At 24.3% G+C, this 14492-nt stretch overlaps 1 protein-coding gene across 4 annotated transcripts; it reads left to right on the forward strand.

Annotated features, from left to right (window-relative positions):
* The first annotated feature begins 4247 nt into the window (after window positions 1–4247).
* LOC107069063 (uncharacterized) lies at window positions 4248–14144 on the forward strand. Of its 4 annotated transcripts, none has more exons than XM_089169713.1 (7): window positions 4248–4448; window positions 5700–5883; window positions 7852–7974; window positions 8058–8343; window positions 8718–8956; window positions 12215–12358; window positions 13432–14144. In XM_089169713.1, exons 2-7 carry the CDS (start codon window positions 5773–5775, stop codon window positions 13528–13530), a joined length of 1002 nt encoding a protein of 333 aa, XP_089025839.1. In that variant the 5' UTR covers window positions 4248–4448; window positions 5700–5772; the 3' UTR covers window positions 13531–14144. The 4 variants fall into 4 exon arrangements, with proteins under 4 accessions (XP_089025839.1, XP_015181502.2, XP_089025840.1 ...); XM_015326016.2 differs by having other exon boundaries at window positions 4249–4496; XM_089169714.1 differs by lacking the exons at window positions 12215–12358; window positions 13432–14144 and adding an exon at window positions 10422–11647 and having other exon boundaries at window positions 4251–4496.
* Window positions 14145–14492: the final 348 nt, after the last annotated feature.

Here is a 14492-nt window from a genome sequence, read left to right on the forward strand (position 1 = left end):
GTTCTTGTTCTTTTTCTTTCTGTACGCTTTACCTTTCTTAAAGTAACGGAGACGGTACCAAGAAAAACGAGTGAGAAAAAGAGAGAGGACAAATATAACGGTTCTGTTCTTTTGAGGTGTAGCTTGAGGAAACACCGTGAAAGTGAAAGAACAAGCTTTTATCAAAGAAGCTTTTAATAATTTGTAAAATGAAACGATGCAGAAAGTTTTATTTATGAAAATCTATCAAATTTATTAACAATTGTTATTTCATTTGTATTATTTAAACGAATTGATCGAAGAATCTATTTACGGTGTCGCGATACTTTCCTTGAAAATCACTGCAACATTATAAAAAATAAAAAACAAACGAATTATATTTATTATTATATTATTTTATAATATTAAAATTAAAATATTAATAATAATTAATAAAAATAAATTTAATTTAATTAATTTTATTAATTAATATTAAATTAATTATTAATAAAATTTAATAATTAAATAAAAAAATATATAATAACATTTATTATATATAACAGTATTTTATATTATATACGATGTCAATTATCAATTAAAAAAAAAAATTGTCGTAATTGCATTGATAATACAATTGATACTTATTACATTAAAATATTAAAACTAATGTTACATATTATTTAAAATTTATATAAACTTTAATTGAATAACTAAACAAGTTAAAACAAAAAATATTAACAGAAGCTTATAATGAATTGAATTTTCCAATTAATAGATAGAATCATAATAATAAATCAGTGTTCGTAAATAATTTCATCTTCGAGAAGATAATTAGGTAAGTAAGTAAGTAAGTAAGTAAGTAAATAAGTAAATAAATGAATAAATGAAGTAAAAGAGAAAATACATAAGTCCGTGTTCCGGGTTAACGAACCGTTCGATTATTCTTCGAACGATTGAAAAAGATAAATTCTGAAAACTCTGACAAAACATTAATGATATCCTTTTTAAAAGATTGTGTGTGTGATCATCACATATGTGTGATATCCTTACGTGTTCCTTACATAAGTCACATGAGGATCCTGTTCTCGTTTTCACTCTTTACTTACGTGTGTTCGAAAGATCACGAAAGAATGAGAGGAGGAATACTCACCGATGGGTTGTACTCTCTCTTTCGTTGGAAAGTTATATGAAACATTCTTAAACGTTTTTTAAAATGCCATTAGTATTTGATGATCGTGACGCTACGTGGCACCACTTTACGACATTTTTTTTTCAATTAAATTTACCTGTCTTATCATATCGTAACACGTTCGTCGTCCTGTCACCCAAATAACGGTGACGTTCTTGTTGAAGTTAATAGAATTTTCATTTGAATTTTGAAAAAGGAAATTTAATTTATTTAATATAATAATATAACTAAATTAATTTAATATTAAATAATATTATAATATATGAGCTTAATATTAACAGGCGTTGAGCGCTACGTCAGTCATCGGTGACTGACATTAGACTTTATGTTCAGGCCGCGTCAGTCATTAGTGACTGACACGTTCAATATTTTTCAATACAACGTAACGCCTGTGGCCTGGCGGGAATTTCCCTAAAAATTCGTGTGGCGCTCAATGTGTTAAAACTGACAAAACCCGAAAAACTTATCACATATTCCCATTTTTAAACAAAATTCTGTGCAATAGATAAAAGATAATTTTATACTTTATTCCTTGCGATAAATTCAAGATAACAATATCATAATATAATCATAATACTTGAGATAAATTGTTTATATTTTTGTTTATCGTTTGTTTACTTTACGGTGGACCGATTGATTCATATTTGGGACCCACGAAAAATACAAACGAATCATGCTGGACGATAAACGTGTTGACTGCTATTTTGTTCTACACAAATCTCATTCATATATTTTAATCTGATTTACGAATACAAATTTTTGAACTGTATCCTGTTTTTTTTTTTCAATGACTCGAGTAAGAAAAAAAATGAATGAAAGTTAAATGATAAAATTTAAAAAGTGAAGGGATAGAATTTATCTGATTGAAATGAATTCTATTAACGAGAGATATACAAAATTGTTGCACAATTAACATTGACCTAGATGTAAATAAAAAGGTAACTTTGAAAGTAATCGGTTATTTTTTATCGCTCATGTATATATCATAAAATTAAGTTTATTTATGAATTTAAATATCGTCATTTCGTAAGATGATTTTTAATATGAAAGGTTTTATCAATTAGTGTCACGTATTTCAACTTATTTTGAACAATCGAGTAAAATGATGTTAACCATGAGATGTCGAGCAACAAATTCTGTCTCGTTTGTTTTATCTTTAAATCCATTTTTTTATTACCCATTTTAATATTATTACAAAATGTTCTAATGTATTAAAATATTCTTATAGATTGCTCAAAACATTAAAAAAAAAAAATGTACAAAAAAAAGAAAATATCGAAGACAAGTTCGTTGACTCTCGTATGATCATTTGAATGAAATGATTTACAAACAGATGTATATCTGAGATTGCGTAATAATGGCCGATACATTGGTAAGAAAAAGATGAGCAGTTAAATAACACGGGCACGTAGTGAGAACCCTTATATATATACCTAGTTAAATCAATAGGGTATCATTTAGAAGTGACATAAACGTTCACGATACACTCCTAATGTTTTTTTTCCAACCAATTAAACTCGTTTCGGTGTCCTTGATATTTTCTATCTAACATTTTCGTGCACCGAATTGAAAATAGTGGGTGTGTGAAAATGTGTTACGCTGTATTCTCAAAGTTCTAGTTTGAATAATAATAAACATTTTTTTTTTTAATTATTATAATAATTAACTCGTAGTTTCATCGATCCTTCATTGAATAGATAATAATAAATATATATATATTTTTTGTAATTATTATAATAAATAATTCTAAATAGTTTTATCAAATTCGAGAACAGTGTTGTTTTTTTTTATTATCGATTAAATTCTATGTGCATAAATTATTTTTCAATACATTTATAAAATTGGTATTAAAATGGTATTAAAAATCAAGATTATGGTCAAGGTTGAAAGAAAGGAATACGTCTAATCAATGTCGGTGAAACGGTATTAATTACTAAGAAGGATTAACGTATCTTGTTGTACAATCATAATTAGTGTTAAAAAAAGTTTTTATGATTGGAAATCGTTAATTTGACTAAAGGATTACGTAAACATTTTATAAATCATTTCGATGGATTTACTTTCTACCAATGTGTATATTTTAATTAAGAAAAACAAAGAATAAAATTATTTATTATTGTTTGCTATTCTATTGAAATAAAAATGTTAGAAAAAAATATGACACTGTTAAAAAAAAAAAAACGATTTATACGAAAAAATAATTCAAACGAATGATGTGTGTAATTAAAAAAAAAAAAAGGTAACAGAACACAGTCTCGTATTTCATAATCAAAGTGTTGTTAATTTTTGCGTGAAATGCGTAATACGTGTAGTATAATTTAACATTTTATCCGTGAAAGTAGAAATGAAATAAAAAAAAAAAATAAATACAAAACTAGAAATCAAATTGATGATCTCAAGGTAATCATTGATACATGTATGTAATTAATTTCAATAAAATTTCGCTTGATCTTACGAGTATTATAATAATAGGTTATTCAAATTTAGCTTAATAAAAAAAAAAAACAAATAAAAATAAAAAATCATAGAAAGTTGTAACTTCGTAACTCGATTAATTTCAAATAATATTTTTGAACGAAGAATTACGAAAACAAAATAAAAAAAATTCAACACAAAATAACGCAATAAGATCGATTACAACGAATTAAAATTTATTTAAATGCCAATTCAAAATTCGTATATTCATAAAAGATGTTCGCTTTTAATAAAAAAAAAAAAAAAAAAACATAGTCCCGTAACTTCGTAATTCGATTAGTTTCAAATAATATTTTTGAACGAAGAATTACGAAAACAAAATTAAAAAAAAACATAAAATAACGTAACAAGATCGATAACAACAGAATAAAATTTGTTTAAATGCTAATTCAAAATTCGTATGTTCATAAACAATTTCAAGATTCTACGAAGAATTTAATTAAAATCCCGTTGATTTTCGTAATAATTCGTTTATGGTGGTGGTAATGGTAGTGGTGGGATTTTATAAAGAAGAAGGGTGGGAGTGTACAGTGGCGTGGGTATGCAGGAGACAGGAGAGGGTGTTATAACTAAATAGAGATAAATAAAAAAAAACAAAACAAAAAAAAGGGATAAAAAAAATGTAAAAGATCCATGTGGGTTTGTAAGAGGCAAATTGAAAGTCTCCCACCACTGATAGCATATATCGTAGCTCGCAATTCTCGAAGCTCGATACTCGATTCTCGATTCTCGAAGGGGCACACATGCTCGTGTTCGTTCCCTCGAGTTTGTAAGACATCGGAACCTCCTTCACCGTGGTCCTCAAACGAGTCTCGTACTCCGTCAGGTAAACATCTCTTCGCTCACCTGCATATTACAACTTACTGTGTTTACTGTAAGTTCATTTTTCGTCTATTATATATATATATATACTATTCATTCATTCATTTTTTTTTCTTTTAATATCCAATAAACTTATATCCTTGCAGGTATACGAACACATACATATGCATTAACACACATGTGAATTTATCTTTCATTTAAAATTTTGGTAATTTGATTTTTGGTTAATTAATTTTTGATTTGAAATTTTGTTAACTTTATTTTTAGTGAATTTGATTATTATATTTATATTATTTGTATTTATATTTTTTTAAATTTATATTTTATTTATATTTATATTTATATTTATATATTTTTTTTATTTATATTTGTAGGTTTTGTCGATGAATTTTATTTGTTTTTTAATTATGCAAGTATACACACATGAACACACACACGTGAATTTATATTTTATTTAAAATTTTGGTAACATTATTTTTAGTGAATTTAATTATTTTATTATTTGTATGTTTTGTCGATGAATTTTATTTGTTTTTTAATTATGCAAGTACACACACATGAACACACACACGTGAATTTATATTTTATTTAAAATTTTGGTAATTTTATTTTTAGTGAATTTAATTTTTTTATTATTTGTATGTTTTGTCGATGAATTTTATTTGTTTTTTAATTATGCAAGTACACACACATGAACACACACACGTGAATTTATATTTTATTTAAAATTTTGGTAACATTGTTTATAGTGAATTTAATTTTTTATTATTTGTATGTTTTTTCAATGAATTTTATTTGTTTTTAATTTGAACAGGTACCCAAATACACACACGCACGCACGCATACATTTATCTTTTATTTGATTAATGTGTTGGTAATTTTGTTAGTGAATTACATTTTTTTTATTAATTCGTTTTATATATTTTTTGTTTGTTAAAGACTTAATTCGTTTTAATTATGATTAGAATACTAAACTACTACGATTAGATCAAATCGAATTAATTGAACTGTGATTGTTTTAATAGCATGACAGAAGATACAATCTATACAAGATTAGAATTAAGATTAGAAGAAGATCTAATGTGTGATAGATTTAATCGATTATTATACTTTTACTTTCTTTCAACCTTTCACCAAATTAATTTTTTTTTTTCTTACACGTATCATCGTTCAATCACCCTTATTTTTTCTTTCTCTTTCTAATAATATTATAATTCAATCATTTGATTTCTTTTTTTTTATGTTATTGTTATAGACACGCAGATTTACATTGTAACAAATAAAATAAAAGGTGAGATAACTGTAATCGAAAAAAAAAAAAAAAAGAAATGAAGTTCACCTGGACATTGTGCGGTTTGTTGCTGATCGCCATTTTGGTTGATTCCAATCCAATAACAAAAAGGGAAGCAACTGATAATGAAATCGACCCTTTGAACGAAGTAAGTTGAATTTTTGATTATTAATAAAATAATTCAAATGATCGTAATGGTATTATAAATTTGAAGGAAAATGAAAGTGGGCTAAACCACGAGAACGACCTTGACTACTATACATTTTTAGAAAGCTTTACCGAAATGGTCGTCCGTGGTTACTTTTGAAACATTTCAATAATGCACGTAAAGAAAGAGAATGAGAGAGAGAGAGAGAGAGAGAGAGAATGATTACGTTACGATTAGTTCAACGACGTTACTTATTTACCGTCGTCGTCGCGAATTTATTTACCTTTTTTTCTTTTTCTTTCCTTTTCTTGACTATTTTTTTGTATCCTTCCGTTGCGCCATTTCGCTCACTTATGAATAACAACCTCGATTTGTGGTAGACACCACACGACGTTATTGCTTAATGAGAGAAAACGATGTTTATTATAGACACGTAGTAGAAAAGAAATATTTTGATATGACAGTTTACATCTTTAATACGATGATGCTCCTTGGATATAATCAAATTTAGATTATTTATTCAACTTACGTATAGATTAATTGAACAATTTATTATGGTTAATTAAATTGATTTATCTTTCGTCACCGTATCTTTATTATTTGTCTAATTTATTCTTTCAATATTATATTAATAATATACAAATGTTATATATTATATTAAATAATATAAATAATAATATATTTTATAATAATAATAATAATATATATATTATATTTTATAATTAATAAAAAATAATATGTTTATTGTAATAGTATAATTATTATAATAATACAAATTATAATAATATTATAGTAAATATATTTATAATTAAATGTTAAATATATATTTTAAATTTATATTATATATAAAATATATTAAATATATTAAATATTATTATAACTTATATTATTATAATTTTATATAATATAAATATAATAAATGTATATCTAAAAATAATATAATATAATATATAAAATTATAATATATATATATATATTTAGAAAATAATATAATATATATTTCACAATTTTTCAAATATTATTTTAAAATTAATTTAGTACACACGCAAAATATTATTTTACAAAAAAATACAAAGCAAATAATAACATAAACTTATTAACATTCAAAAATAGATAATAATAATAATAATAATAATAATAATTTATTTTAACCAATCATTCTGACCAAATAATAATATTAATGATAATAATCTAAAAAAAGAAAAAAAAATTCTTCGAACTTTTAAATATTTGAAATCATTTAATATTTGCGTGTATATATAAAGATTGACATAGAATAAACGGGCTAAGTTATTTTAATGAGTTAGGTAAAGAAAGTAGGGGTAAAATAAGAGAAAAGAGAGAGAGAGAGAGAGAGAAATAGAGAGAGAGAAAGATCACAGTTCGGAAGAACAAGTTGAGAGTGAAAGTAGACAGCTAAGTTTATACGAAACGACAGAGATAGGTTGATTCACGCTTTGAATGGATTTTCCGTGACACGCGTGCGTGTCAAAGATATCAACTTGTCACTAAATAATATAATAATAATAATCATTAGGTCATGTTACATAATTATCCTTATAATAACATTTGTATCATCTTATTTTGAATGTATGTAATTTATTAATATATTTTATTAATACTATTATTATTATTATTATTATTCTTATGAATTAGCACCCAATACATTCTTTTCTCTCTTTCTCTATAATATTACGTAAAACCATTTAATAACTTAAGATTATTTGTAGAAATTGTGAAAGTATGTTTTAGCAACTTTCCTATACATATTTATATACATATATACATATTATTATATTATTTATTTATATTTTTAATATATAAAATTTTATTAAAATTACATATATATTAATATTACTCTTATTATATTAATATTAGTATTATAATTACTTTAAATATAAATAAAATATAACTAATATTAATATTAATATTATATATATTACATATATAATTTGTTATTGAAAACAGGTATATGTATTCGAAGTTGACGAGGGTCAAGGGGTTGACGATGAAAGGGCTGACAGAGACAAAAGAAAAATTGGTGTCGTTAAATTGGGAGTAACCAATGGTGTGATCAACTTTGTTTTTGGTGTAAGTCACATAGAATTAATTAAAATAAAATAATAAATAAATGAAATATGATATATTAGATATATGAGTTATGATATTTATAGAAATTAGATGCATTCTTGGATTCAAAAACGAGAGCTTTGACTGCATTGGAAGAAGCTAACAGAGTTAAAAATCAAGCTTTTGGTATTGACAATACTCAATCAGCAACAGGTCAATTTATTAGCAATTTAATATCTCAAAAGATCAAAGCTGGTACTGCAAGCATCGGTCCGGTTATTAACAGTGCAGCGACGTTCGTTAATTCTGCCGGAACTGGATTGTCGAGTGCATTCGTTTCGAAATTGGCACCATTGAGTTCTATCGTCGGTGGTCTTAGTGGTTCATCAGGTATAATATATTAATAATTAAATAAATCATTATTATTATTCCTTTTTTTTTAACTTTGATTAATTGATTGACTTAGAATTGGGGTAATCAAAAAATTCGTGTTGAAATTAACCCCTTTAAGGAACAATTTTGGCTCAACGTTATACAACGCCGCTTGAGTTAACTCAAGCGTGCAACTTAAGGGGTTAATTCTGTTGATAATTGTATAATCAATTGTTTTTGTTCTATTTTTTCTTTAATATAAATAAATTTATTTATTATTATTATTATTATTATTATTATAAATTTTAAATTGCTAATTTTTCAAACTCACGAATCTTTGATTCACATCCTAATGATTTGATGACATAATTCATTTGAATGAATATATTTAGGAACTTCGGGTGATAGCAGTTCAGGTGGAGGATCCAGTAGTAGTTCTTCTGGATCAGCAGGTTCCCAATTATTTGGTACCTTGCTTTCCTCAAAATTAGGTGCCCTTACTAGCCTAAGTGGAAGTAGCTCTGGTGGTAGTGATTCCAGCGGTAGTTCCGGTTCTTCTTCCGATGGAAGCAGTTCTGGAGCTGGTGCATCAGCTGGAATTAATCTTGGAGCATTCGCGAATCTAGCAGGGGTACGATTATATTAATTAATTAATTAATTAATGCATTATTTATTTATTTATTCTCTACTTTTAATTCTTTTCTTTCTATTTATATTAATGTGTGAGTGTGTGTTTCAGTTTGCAAAGTAATACGAGTACGGATAGTTCTTGAATTTGTTTTTACAATTAAATTAAAATTATTGTTCTTTTAACATTTATTTTACTTAAGAATTTAATTTGACGTAATTTTGTGTATAGGTATTTATTAATTTTTTAAACAAATTCATTTTTTTTTTTAAATCGAGAACTATGCGTACTATTTTTTATTTTTCTCTTCTATTCTATCAGCACAATGATCTTTTTCTTTTTCTTTTTCTCTTTCACTTATGTTCGTTTCTAGCACACATCTGTCTCTCTTTCTACATAATTTTCAATTCATTTGCAAACAAAAAAAAAACAAAGGATGTACTTTGGATTCCTATTCTTTCATCACATTCTCTTTCACTTTTTTTGCACTAATCTTTCGTTTTATGGTCAAGGTATCAAAGCTAATTATAAATCTATGATAATACTAAACCCTTACCTTTCTCATAATTATTAATACACATATTTGTTATCGATATTATTAATCAATGACAATGTTTCTTAACACATAAAAAAAAAAAACCTTTTTATCTGGAACGAAATCGAATATAAAAAACAAGAAGAAACCAACAACTAGCAACTTGTTTTTTATGATAATCATTGCACAAATGCATTGAAACAGTCTGTTGCATTCGTTGCAACAAAATGCAATAATAATAATAATAATAATAGAAAAGTCTTTATGATTGGATAATAAATAGGATCAAAGATTTATTTATCTTAAGATAATTAACATTGTCATGTGTGCTTATATTTTTCTTGCTTAAAATGCTTACTTTGATACTTCATTCTTTTTTTTTATTCATACTTCTATCGTTTCTAACTACTAAACATATTTCTAAAAAAATTTATAAACATTAATCAATCTAAACTATAATTAATTATTTATGAACTTAATACTTTATTATTTTTTATATTTATTTTTAATTTTATTTTTATTTGTATTTTTAATTTTATCTTTATTTGTATTTTTGTTTTTATCTTTATTTGTATTTTTAATTTTATTTTTATTTGTATTTTTATTTTTATCTTTATTCGTATTTTTATTTGCATTCTTATTTTTATTTGTATTAGTATTTGTATTTGTATTTTTATTTTTACTTTTATTTGTATTTTTATTTTATGTATACATGTATAATATAATCAAATTCATATTCATTGGTATTACAAGAAGAACAAGAAAAATACGTAATAATTAACATAATCTAACATAAAACAAATTCGTTTATTTCAATGCTAAACAATCAAACAAATTACAAAACAGATTGAATAACAAAAAAATCAAACAAACCAAAACAAAACTCCGTTAACGAGTTACTGAATTTAGTCACCATTCATTATGCATAAACAGTACGACTACCAGCCACCAAATCAGGCATAGTTATGGGTTTTATAATACTGGACAATTTTGGAAATTTTGGACTTTGGACCATCCCCATTCGTGGCCCTTCTCTTCAGCTACACTTGACGAGAAATGTTCATCCATCCAAATGTGGGACATGCCATTTAAAATAAAAAAAGAGAGAGAGAGAGAGAACAAAAACCAGTATACCAAAAAAAAAATAGATATTTTTAATAATCACAATTGAAATAAAATAAAAAAAAATAAAATAAAAATAAAAAGAAAGAGAAATAAGGAAAGAGAGAAAAAGCAAAAGAGACAAAAAGATCGAATTCGCATAAGTGGACGAAGAGAAAAAGAAAAAAAAAAGAAGTCAAATTTGATTTGAAGTTTTCATTGACAATTAATGGATAATTGTGACTTTTGATTTCTTATTTATTTTTTTAGCTTGGACGATAAAACGTTTTACAAGGATACAATCAACTATTTCGAACTCCCCCTCAACCCCCAAAACACACCCCTACCCTAAGTTACACAGAATTGCAAGTGCAAACCTTTCTGCAACGTGTTTTGAGTATCGAAAAAAAAAGTTATGAAGACAAAAAATGCAAAAAAAAAAAAAAACAAAAAAACCATAAAACAAACAAAATATTATTCACCCAACTTTCATAAGGTTTATTGTAATATTGTTAACGTTTATATTAATTAATTTGTTTAAATTAATTTGAAACATTTTGTCTCAAATTTGACATAGTTTTTGTGATCATTGGTAAATACTCAAATCAATCTCCACTCTCTCTGTATGGAATATTTTTTTATTTTTTGTTTATCTGTAAATAACTTTGTTTTATCGTAATAGTATTCTATTTTTTTTTCTATTTTTTTTTTATTATTTTTTTTTTTTTTTAATTATTATTACTACTACTATCTTCGATTTACGGTACAATTCAATCATTTACAATCTAGAATTTTAGTGTGTTAGTAGATGTGATGTAAATAGTGCATATGTACGCTTTTGTTACATATAATGCTTATGACAATGTTGATAATAATAATAGTAATAATAATAATAATTATAATGACAATAATGACAACGATTATGGTGATTATGATTATGATGATGATGATAATGATGATGATGGTGATAGATAAATATAATAATGATTATACGAAATAAACTTACTACCATTGTTTTATGTATCATTTTTAAATAGATGATTTTTAATAGTAAATTATAAAATCCCTTTTCCACACCCTTTTCAATTTTCCTATCACACACATAGTGTTATTTATCTTTATTTATCTTTATATATATATATTTGTTTTCTATCTTTTATTAAAATTGACAAAAATCAATTCAATATTATTCAATTGTAATGAAATAAAATCAAACATATATAATCTTAAATAAATAAAATAAAATAAAATAAAATAATATTTTTGTTACAAAATCATATAATAAAAACAAAAGAACAAATGTTCTTTTATAATACATTTGAGTTACATCTCAGCGTAGAAAATAAATTGTCACGAATTAGTCATTTAAATATACACATGCATCTATACGTACGTATAAATACACACACACATACATATAAATAAACGTAGAAGTATATAATCGAGAGATTTATCAAACAAAGAAACAAACAAAAAAAAAAAAGAAAAAAAAGCAAACAAGTTAAAAATGATTTAAAGGTCGTTGTGGCTAGTGAAAGTATTAAATGGTTGAACGAAGTAGTAGCTAGTAAAGTTAAATGATGTAGAATGAAATATTACATTAGAAAATCATTGTGTTTGTTTAGAAGGCTGAAACGACTACGACAACTGAGGAAAACATCCCAATATTTGATAGGCAAAGAGTATCATTGGAAATACCACCACCAGTATTTGGTTCAGGATTTACTTTGGTCACAAACATCAGTTCGATTCTCAACAGTGTTATACTCGTAAGTTTTATTTCAAAAAAAAAATATATATATATATATATATTCTAATATAAAATCGTAATTTTTTTATTTTGCAATTAATTAGACGAATAATGTTAACATTAAAACCAGTTTAATTACGAAACCGTTCATTCTATTGCAAAATGATCAATGGTCAACGGTTGAGGTTAAATTAAAATTAGCACAATGTTGCAAAGAAGAACAAAAAAATACTTCTAAGCAGATCATTTATTAGAATTATTATGATTATGTAAAGACCAAAAAAAATGTTGTTGTATTATTTTTATTTGTAAATATTATAGAGAACTTGATTCCTTTTTTTTTCTTTTTTTTTATAATAATTACAGTAAAAAGGAAAACTAGTTATCCTCGATCAAAGTCCTTTTGAGATAAAATTTATGACTCTTACATACATATGTGAATTAAATCATAATTTATGATTGGATAAACGAAAACGTCATTTACATTTTTTTTTCTATTTTTTGTTTGTTTTTTTTTTAAATACGTCAAACAAATTTTTCTGTTCTATATAATTTATTTTTTATTCACGTAATTTCCTTTCTAACAATATAATAATCTTTGTGTAAATTTAATGACAGGTGTGACTTTATTTAACCCTTTCAGTGGTGAATACTTTTAACTAAAATGTTTTCGTAGAAATAGAATAATTTAATCATTATTAAATTTTAATAATAAATTATATTTAATAATTAAATCTTTTGGTTCTAAATACAATTTCATTATAATATTTTTTTAATTAAATTAAATTAAATTAAATTAAATTTTATTTAATTTTAAATAATTATAATTAAATAAACATTAAGATATTTTTTTAATTTAATAAATAATTTTTTTTAATTTAATTTACCTTATCAATTGTTTTAATTTAATTAAATTAATATAAACATTACATTATTTTATTGTAATATTAACAAACACGTATATACGTCGATAGACCACTCATGTAATTTTTACTAAACGCATATTTGCGTCCCTAGCACTTTAAATGTTAATAATAATATAATTAAATTGTTTTTGTTTTTTCAATGAACTAATTATTTTTCACTTTTCAGAATTCAGCCCGTCGAACACAGACACTTTTAGAAATTTTCAAGCCCTTCTTTCGTGGAATCTTTGCTATAAAGGGTTTACCATCGGATAATCCAAAATAAAATAAAGGTTGAATTAGTGAGAAGAATCTACCAATGATGAAATAATTCGAAATTCGATTATGCCATATAGGCCTAATTTAGTTCAACTTGATTGAATTAGAATTTTCGATCGTATCGATCAAATCAATCAAATGTTTCTATGTTTTTTTTTTTTTTTTTTTTTTTTTTTATTACAACAAACAAGAGGGATATTATTTACAAAACAGGAATTTATATTAAGTTATCCAAATATTAATTATAATTAAATAGGAATAATATTTGAATAATAATAATAATAGGAATACTTATGAGTGAGTTGAAAAGTTTTGAACTTAGAAACAAATTTTTGTTACAATCAACTTTTGTATAAAAAATAAAAATAAATAAAAATGTATTTTTTAAATAAAGTTGAAAACTTTTCAACTCTGTATCATCTTAAGATAATATTTATTTATAAACTTGTTGGGAATATTGAAGAAATAAAACTGAAAACCGATGAGTTTCCTAGAATGATGCCATAAAGAATTTACTTTGTAAGGTTTTATGAACAAATTATTACGATGCAATATTTGCAAGATGTTTTGTTGTTGTTGTTATCGTAATAAATGATTTTATAATGGTGATGTCCACTCTCACGATGATTGAATTATTTTATTTATGAAATTACATTTACTCGTATTCACTTATATACGCATATGTTATAAATATTTTTCTATTAAAAAAAAAAAACAAATACGAGAAATCTTTGGTGAAAGGACACATAATGTTATTTCTCTCGAATAAAATCGATTTATAATAATAGTATAAAAGTATGACGATAAAGTGTAGATTATCGTTCAATTTTCTCTTGTAAGAACCTTATTTAGAAATAATTTAAAGATGAAGTAAAAAAAGTAAACAGATAATATAATTGTTAGTTTAAATAAAAAGTTAAATGTTTTCTTTTCTTTTTCGTTTTTTTTTTCCTTGAATGGTAAAGAAGT

The sequence above is a fragment of the Polistes dominula genome, unplaced genomic scaffold, assembly GCF_049000335.1.
Source record: "Polistes dominula isolate Pdom_NZ unplaced genomic scaffold, Pdom_raw_medaka contig_49, whole genome shotgun sequence".
Classification (NCBI taxonomy): Eukaryota; Metazoa; Arthropoda; class Insecta; order Hymenoptera; family Vespidae; genus Polistes; species Polistes dominula.

Excerpts from the sequence above, each read along its gene's own strand:
- LOC107069063 (XM_089169713.1), top strand. The coding sequence starts at position 5,773 with ATGAAGTTCACCTGGACATTGTGCGGTTTGTTGCTGATCGCCATTTTG. Across the intron at positions 8,344-8,717 it reads TGGTCTTAGTGGTTCATCAG|GAACTTCGGGTGATAGCAGT; the intron begins GTATAATATATT and ends GAATATATTTAG. Across the intron at positions 8,957-12,214 it reads CATTCGCGAATCTAGCAGGG|AAGGCTGAAACGACTACGAC; the intron begins GTACGATTATAT and ends GTGTTTGTTTAG.